Source organism: Arachis ipaensis, chromosome B7 (assembly GCF_059453495.1).
Source record: "Arachis ipaensis isolate K30076 ecotype BB chromosome B7, ASM5945349v1, whole genome shotgun sequence".
NCBI lineage: Eukaryota > Viridiplantae > Streptophyta > Magnoliopsida > Fabales > Fabaceae > Arachis > Arachis ipaensis.
In genome coordinates this window covers 35,940,922-35,950,187 of record NC_142442.1, presented here as the reverse complement: position 1 = coordinate 35,950,187, position 9,266 = coordinate 35,940,922, and the positions used below count along the sequence as shown (strand labels likewise).

Sequence of the window (9,266 nt, the reverse complement as noted above, 5' to 3'; positions counted from 1 at the left end):
TGTAGATGATGTAATAGTGCTATTGAGTGTGTGATTTACATATAATTAGCTTTACTTAATGGTAGTTTTTATTTATAAATGGTTGTATTAGTGATTAAGAAACAATGAATTGTAGAAGCAAAGGGTTTTGACATAGCAAATTGGAGAAGGAAAAGAAGCAAAAATTAAGGACCACACACGCCCCTGACCTCAGCACATAAAAAAGCTTTTAACACATCTTCACTCTCTACTTTCATGTTTCATCATATCATCATTATTATTTTAATTTATTAATTTTATATAAAATTACGTTGGTGTCATAGTTGCCTTCTTTTTAAATAAATAAAAAAATTATATATTTACTACTTTACATAAAAATACAAATATTTATTATTTTATGTATTATTCTTTAATTTTGCAGCCTCCTAATTTTGTAGCCACTATCTGTAAAATAAAAAAAGAAAAACTTTTATTTGCAATCTTGTTGGAACAATCAACAAAACTGAAATAGTAGAAAATATATTAACTTATTGATATTTATGTTAAAAATTTTGGTTCATTAATATTTAAGAAATTATATCCTCAAATTTACTCAGCTGATAGGCAGAACTTAGTTTATACAATTGAAACACAAAGCCAAACACCCAAAGTGAGATGGGTTTTCTGCATAGATATAATTAAATCTCTTCTCCCTTCACTACATATATATCTCTTTCCTACATATATATTTCTTCTTCCTTCACTACATAAATTAATGTATATTCGCTACCCTGTTTCAGGTGCTACCCTGTTATCAAGTCCATCTAACATTTTGTGTTCTCATATTTGTGTTTGCTCAGAGATTTTTGGTCTAATCCCTTCAACTTTTTGCTTGGAGTTAAGGTTAGTGCAATTATTGTGTTATAAATTTCATTGATTTCTAGGGTATTGTATGATAAATGAAATAGTACTTGTGTTGTGTTGTTGCTTGTATTGCATTGAATATGATTAAATATTGATAGGATTAAATATTAATAGGATTAAATATTGATAGGATGTTATATGATAGATGAAATGTTGCTTGTGTTGGATGATTTATAGGTACTAAAAATATCGAATTCGTAAGAAATGTCTTGGCACCATCGAGTGTGGATGTATGATAGGTTGAATCCAACAAGAGGGGGTATTAAACCTGAGTTTTATGACAAGGTTGAGGAGTTTATAGAAATAATTAGTAAGTTAGATGTTGTGAAGTCGGAAGGAAAGTGTAGATGTCCATGCGTTAAGTGTAGATGCACAAATTATAAAGAGCTGAACATTATTAAGATGCATTTGTGGGAAAAGGGGTTTATGCCAAATTATTGGATTTGGACAGAACATGGAGAGATTGACGACATAGGGATTAATCAGACGGGATTCAATAATTGTGGGGAAGGTGGTTCAGGAAGTGGTGCAAATGTGGAAGAATGTGATATGTATGACATTAGCTAGGAAAACAACTCCAGAAGGTATCATGAAATGGTTTTCGATTCTGCTGGTCCAGAAGATCCTCATGTAGAGGCTAAAAACTTTTTTGATCTTCTTGAGGCAGCTCAAAAACCTTTGTGGGAAGGTTGTGTGCACTCTCAACTATCGATAGCTGTTAGAATGCTATGCATTAAGGCCGAGGAAAACCAATCACAGGAGTCATTTAAGCAGTGGGCCACCTTAATTAGGGAAATTTCTCCTGAGGGTAGTGCCATACCTAGGGATTACTATGAGGCTAAGAAGTTAGTGCAAAAACTTGGATTGAAGGCAATCAAAATAGATTGTTGCTCAAACAATTGCATGTTGTATCAAAAAGACGATGCTGCTCTAACTAGGTGCAAGTTTTGTGAAGCACCTAGATTCAAGCCTATTTCCGATGGTAGTTGTAAGTCCAAGAGAGTTCCTGTCAAACGGATGCACTACTTACCCTTAATCCCTAGACTTCGAAGGCTTTACGCGTCAATGAGTTCAGCTCCGCACATGACGTGGCATATAAAAAACCAACGGGATGATGGCGTGATGACCCATCCATCACATGGGGAGGCATGGAAAGGCTTTGACCGTATCCACTTTGATTTTGCTTTGGAGTCTAGAAATATTAGGTTAGATCTTTGCTCTGATGGGTTTACCCCAAATATCCAATTTAGCAAGCCTTATTCTTGTTGGCCCGTAATTGTTATTCCATACAATTTACCTCCTGGAATGTGTATGAAAGATCCCTATTTGTTCTTGACTTGCTTAATACCTGGTCCTAATAACCCTAAAGCCAACATTGATGTATTCTTGGGACCCTTGATTGATGAATTAAATGAGTTGTGGAATCCTGGTGTTTTGACATATGATATTGTAGAAAAGAAGAATTTCGTCTTAAAGGCAGCATTGATGTGGACTATCAATGATTTTCCAGCTTATGGGATGTTGTCTGGGTGGATGACACAAGGAAGATTGTCATGTCCTATTTGCATGGAGGATACCAAGTCTTTTACACTATCACATGGAGGCAAGGCATCATGGTTTGATTGTCATCGGAGGTTTTTGCCGATAAACCACCCTTATAGGCGCAATAAGAATGACTTTAGGAAGAATAAAATAGAAAGTGAAGAGGCTCCTACCAGATTAAGTGGTTTGGAGATTTGGCAAAGGATTAAAGGACTCGAGAAGATATCAGATAATGGAAAGTGGATCAAATCGCGAGAGTATGGTATTACTCACAATTGGACTAAGCAAAGTGTGTTTTGGGAGTTACCTTATTGGAAGGATAACCTGGTCCGTCACTGTCTTGATGTAATGCACATAGAGAAGAATGTGCTTGATAACATAATGAATACTGTTATGGACACTGATAGAACTAAAGACAATGAAAAGGCTAGGTTAGACCTGGCTGAATTATGCAAGCGTCCAGATTTACATTTGCGGCATGTCGGTGATAATTGTTGGTCCAAACCTAAGGCAGCTTATACTTTAACTTCTGAACAACAACAAGACGTGTATAGGTGGGTGCAACAACTTAGATTTCCAGATGGTTATGCATCTAACCTTGCTAGATGTGTAAGTCTTTCCCAGGGGAGGTTTATTGGTATGAAGAGCCATGATTGTCACATTTTTATGCAGTGCTTGCTTCCAACTGCATTCAGAGAACTACCTACAAATATATGGAAGCCTCTTACCGAGTTAAGCCAGTTTTTCAAAGACTTGTGCTCAACCACTCTCAAGGTTCATGATTTAGAGGTTATGGAGTAAAATATTCCCATTATCCTTTGCAAGTTAGAAAGGATATTTCCCCCGGGATTCTTTAATGTGATGGAGCATTTGCCAATTTATCTAGCATATGAGGCACGTGTGTGTGGACCTGTCCAATATAGGTGGATGTATCCGTTTGAATGGGTGATAGGAGCTTTCAAGCGAACAGTGAAAAATAGAGCAAGGGTTGAAGGTTCGATTTGTGAGGCTTTCTTGGCAAAGGAGACTTCAAGTTTTGTTTCTTTCTACTTTGAACCACATATCTTATCGAGGCGAACCCGTGTGGGAAGAAATGATGACGGCGGAGACACAATTAAAGCCTCTTTATCAATATTTAATAGACCTGGTCGCAAGGTTGGAAAAGCTAAAGATCATTGGTTAGATGAACGAGACAAGGCCGCAGCTCATTTGCATATTCTACTCAATGAAAGCAAAGTTAGCCCTTTCTATATGTAAGTGCCCAGATCTTTTATTAAACAGTTAATTACACTAGCTCTACTAATGAATCCCATAGCTTATAAACTCTAGTCCTACTTTCATCAAGGTTTTGGAAAGAAACTTGTCCTGGAGAAAGCGATGACCGATTTCCCCCTTGGTTTGCATCATATGTAAGTGCATAAATTTGTATCATTTATTTTAAAAGTTTCTAACTAAAGATTTGCATCACATATCACTTCTATTAAATAACTTGTTGCATGTTTCTAACTAGGTTCAAAATCAATGCAATGAAATTGTTGATCCGGGTTTGCAATCACTTTCTTGGGGTCCTTCAAACAAAGCAACAAGTTATCCAATTTATAAAGTAAATGGATATACATTTCATACCCTTGCAAGGTCAAAAGGAAGAAAAACTGATAACACCGGTGTGTCTGTTAAAGGTGATATAGGCAACGGGAAAAGTGATTGGTTTGGAGTATTAGAAGATATACTCGAGCTTGAATACACTGGTAGTGACTCTAATCGAGTTGTTTTGTTCAAATGTCAATGGTATGATCCAAGTCGTCCAAATGGAACACGTATTCATAATGAATACAAAATAACTGAAGTCAACCATAGTAAAAGATATCGCCACTATGATCCTTTCATTGTCGCCCAAAAAGCTAAACAAGTTTACTTCTTACCTTATCCTGGAAATTGCAAGTCTATGTGGCATGTTGTTGTAAACACTAAACCAAGAGGTCGAATTGAAATCAATCATGTACATGTAGAGGAGGATGAGGAAGAGAATGATGTAGCTTATCAAGCAGATGAGAGTAATCCTTCTAGGATTTCTGACACCGAGCCTCCTATCAGTCTTAAGTCTCCATTTGGAGAGGACCGCATTGTTGAATTGTCCATTGGCTCTAGTTCTGGGGCTAATAAAAATGATGATGATGATGTTGCAGACTTTAATGATGATATTGATTTTTAATAGGGTAATCATTTTTAGCTTGTATTGTTTTAGCTTATATTGTTCTTTACATATATTCTTCTTAATTTGTATGTTTAAAGCACCACTGGAATTTTTTTCTTGTCCCTTTTCTGAAATTTAGGAAGCTTCATATTCTTTCTTGTTGTTTTTAATCTCTTTCTTACAGTTTGGTTTGAAATTTAGATCAGAATAGTTTATTAAGCACTCTGGACTCGTTTTCTGGACTCATCAATGCACAAATTATTAGCTTTAAGAGTATAATTATTAGCTTTAAGATTCTTGATTAGACAAACCTGTTAGTGCTTTAAGAGTATAATTATTAGCTTTGAGTGTGTATATTGGCTGTTTAACTTTTAACGCCATTAATGCCTGTGCTTCCCATTGAGAACTCTATGCTGCTCATTATCTTATTTCTACGGTCTCTGACGGGGTGTTTTCTTCGTTTTAGCTGAAGCAGACATGCAGAAAATGAGTCATGCGTGAAAATTTCACCGAAGATTGCTGGTGGTTTTGTCACTGCCTTATCTTTCTGCACTGGTAAGTGTGATATTTTGCATAATAAATCAAATATGGAGCTGCCTCTATTCTTCAGGCTTTTAGTGCCTTTCGGTGTTTTGTGTTGATTTTGTTGGTGGATTATTTTATCTGGCTTAGATGTGGATTTATTTATTTATTTTATGCTTGCTCAGATGTGGATTTTGCATTTTCTCCCTGCAAGCGTTGTTAGCATGTATATTTTCTTTGATAGGATCACTGATCTTTTTAGATCTTAGTTAAACTAGTACAAATTTATTATAAAAGACTGTGTGAGCATTAGCTTGTATTTTGAGTTAGTAAGTGTAAACTTGTGAAAGCTCAGAGATAATAGATAGTTTAACAATTGAATTTTGGTGAAACTACAAGGACTTACTGAGTAATTTTACATAATTTTAGTGCTCCATACATTTTGGTTAAGGATAATTTCCAAGTATGTTCATTATTCCCATCTTTTTATGAATTGAAAATCATTGATCAAATTTTAGAACTTTTCCTGCATCAGAATTTCAAGTTAGAGCGTCAAGTAGTTCTAGTGCAGTTCCACTACCACCGCCACCACCCTCAATGTCTTCGGATGAGGGCTATGATGATGATAAGGATGAAGATGACATTGAAGACTATAGCTGATAGTTTTAGTATGGTTGAACAATATACTAGGAATTATAGTTGATGATCAATACATTTTGTTTATATTTTGAATTATATTGACTTGCTTGTTTATAATACTTTTCTTTTACTTTGATAATACGATGAATTTGTTTATGTTTTGAAATATTATAAATATTCAAATATAAATTAGATAAAAATTTGTATTAAATTTATATTTATTTTGTATGAAAATAAGTTTATTTTGTAATTAGAAAAAGTAAAAAAAAATTCTATTTTACCTTACAGACAGATTTACAGACGGATTTTCTGTCTGTAATCATGATTTTCCAAAGCTTAAATTACAGACGGAAAATCCGTCTAAAAATTCGTCTGTAATTACAGACGAAAAATCCGTCGAAAAATCCGTCTGTAATTACAAACGAAAAATCCGTCTGAAAATCCGCCTGTAATTACAGACGGAAAATCCGTCTATAAGTTTTTCGCCGTCAAGAAATGGAGGGAGAATTTACAGAGGGAAAATCTGTCGGTAAATCGTAAAAATCCATCGGTAATTTTCCGACGGAAAAAAAATCCGTCGGTAAATAATTTCCGACGGGGCTTTTACAGAAGGACAAAATCCGTTGGTAATTTCGTCGGTAACCAAAAATCCGTCTGTAATAAAGACTAAATCCGTATTAAGTTGTGACTTGTTATTTATTTCATCTTATCTCTTGATCTTTACTTGACTGTCTGATATTATATCATTTAGGTTCAAGGACTGGTTAATACCTTTGGAGGTCTCCGAGGAGCTTTTGCGGCCGTTGACAGGATCAACTCTGTTTCATCTTGAGTTCAAGTTGATGATTCTCTTGCCTATGGCTTAGAAAGAGAACTAAGGCAACAGAAAGCAGTGGATGATGAGAAATATAAATTATTCTTCTCTAATAGTTCAACTGAGAAAAACCAAATGCATTACATGCTGGCACTAAAAACATCTAGCAATTTGTTTAGCTTGGCTTGGCTTGGCAAATATACATGCTAAGAGATTTCTTATTCCATAAGATTTGATTACATGCTCTTTTAATTAAATATTTGTTTGTGATGAATTATAGTTGATGTCATCACACTTTGATGTATGGTTGTTGCTTAATATTATAGTTGATGTATTAATACACTTTGTTTATGTTTTGAATTATATTAACTTGCTTGTTTATAGTACTTTTCTTTTAGTTTGATAATACGATGAATTTATTTATTTTTTGAAATATTATAAATATTCGAATACAAAATAGATAAAAAAAATTGTATTTATTAAATTTATATTTATTTTGTATGAAACAGGTTTATTTTTGTAATTGAAAAATCTAAAAATAAAATATTTTACCTTACCGATGGATTTATAGACGGATTTTTTGTCTGTAATCAGAGTGTAAGATGGTTTTCCAAGATTCAAATTACAGACGAAAAATCCGTCGGAAAGTTCGTCGCCTTTGGGAAATGGATAGAAAATTTACAGAGGGAAAATCCGTCGGTGACTTGTAAAAATCCATCTGTAATTTTCTGACGGAAAAAAATCTGTCGGTAAATAATTTCCGACGGGACTTTACAGAGAGACAAAATTCGTCGGTAACTAAAAATCCATCTGTAATAAAGACTAAATCTGTCTGTAAATCTGTCTGTATTAATCCATTTTCTAGTTCTGACGAGTAAGATGCAAGTGTTGCGGCATTGTCCCACTTGCTCCGTGTTTCGTGTTCTGTCCAATGGTTAGCTACCAGGATATGTCGGGTTGGCTTTGCAACCGACAGATGAGACTCATCAGCCGTAGGACAGGCATGCATCATGTGTATATCTTTGATTTGCTTGTATATGCCTTAATTGGGAGTGCCTATGTGAATTAGTATGCCTAATTGTTATACTTGCTACTTGCATTACTTGTACTCTAATTGTGTTTGCCTTTACTTGTATTGTTTGTCTGTGCACTGGTGAATTTGGAGGGTTGGAGGAGGTAGAAGGTGAATTGTAGAGTTAGAGTTTTATGAGACAGCCAATGGATTGTAATTTGAGGGATTAAGTTAAGATTGAGTTAGAACCTTAAGAACCGTAGATAACTACCCCTGTTTATGGTTTCTATCTTAAGTCTTTAAGTTTTGTAATTTGAGTATCGGTGTTCTAAGATTGCCTCTGACATTCCCAAGGCCTTATACCTTATGTACGTGGCACATTTACCGTGCTGAGAACTCCTGATTCTCATCCCATACGATGTTTGTGTTTTTCAGATGCAGGTCGAGAGGCACCTTGCTAGGCATCTGGAGTTCTCCACAACGAAGTGGACTTTTTGGGATTATACTTTAGTTCTATTTTGTTATATATATGTATAGATTCTCCCTATATATATATGTTTTACTTTTGCACTTCATAGAGGTTTATGGAGTATTAAGGTTGCTTTTATATATTCTGGGTTATGGATTATATATATATATATATATATATATATATATATATATATATATATATATATATATATATATATGTAACTATTTTCTGGCCAGCCTTAGTTTTGCAGGCTGAGTTCAGAACTTGATATTTTGTATCTTCATCTTCTACTCTTACTTTCCATACATACATACATACATACATACATACATACATACATACAATAAAGCTCCTAGTATACTGCACTCTTTCAATTATTATACGTATAGATATATTTTATTTTAGAGGTCGTAATACCACACCACCTCTGTTTTATATCCTAGGTGTAAAGCTCTGTGTAGTAGGGTGTTACAGGTACCATTTTGTCAGCACCAGAATCTTTCGAGTATCGATTTGGTATTTACCTCTAATAAAAATCGGTTTTGATAGGTAGATAATAACTTTTGTAAACAATGTGAATAATTGATTTTAGAATTGACCCAATAAAGTAAAAAAATACTCCACCCCCAAATTACCTCATAAACCTTAACATTAGAATAACTATTTGCACACCTAATGAATTGAACATCCAGTCATTGTTAACTATGCATGAGTAAATCAAATAAAAAGAAATAACTATCCAATTAAAAATAATAAACATAATCATCTGCATATCTATTGAATTGAATATCTGACATATTCATTATTTACATTATTTAGTATTATCATTATCTACTTATACTTTTCCAATAAAAATAATATAAAGCTACGCAGTCCATTATTGTCGTTAAACTGTAATGCTTGCAAGAAAATAATACATACGTCAGACTCAGTTACACTAACAATTTTTTCTTGAAACTATTATAGATACACAAGCAATCACAATATTCAATAATAGAAGAATGACCAAAATCCTGAAAGTTACATAAAAGCTGACAATGACGACACTGGTAGTATTTGTAATTCAGTTTAGATATGTAAAATGTAAATTTGACAATTACCAGAGGATAATTTAGGCTTTTCGTTACAGCGTAGTTGGTTTCTATTTTTTTTTGGACAAACTACAAAAAATACATTCGAATTTTGTTAT

The 9,266-nt window shown here is 34.0% G+C and overlaps 1 protein-coding gene and 1 pseudogene across 1 annotated transcript; both read left to right on the top strand.

The window, feature by feature from the left end:
* Positions 1-1,086: 1,086 nt before the first annotated feature.
* LOC148550835 (uncharacterized) lies at positions 1,087-2,773 on the top strand (annotated as a pseudogene).
* On the top strand, positions 2,508-4,636 carry LOC107607118 (uncharacterized). Its single transcript, XM_088492414.1, has 3 exons — positions 2,508-3,677; positions 3,770-3,833; positions 3,935-4,636. Exons 1-3 carry the CDS (start codon positions 3,286-3,288, stop codon positions 4,634-4,636), a joined length of 1,158 nt encoding a protein of 385 aa, XP_088348540.1. The 5' UTR covers positions 2,508-3,285.
* The last annotated feature ends 4,630 nt before the right edge of the window (positions 4,637-9,266 follow it).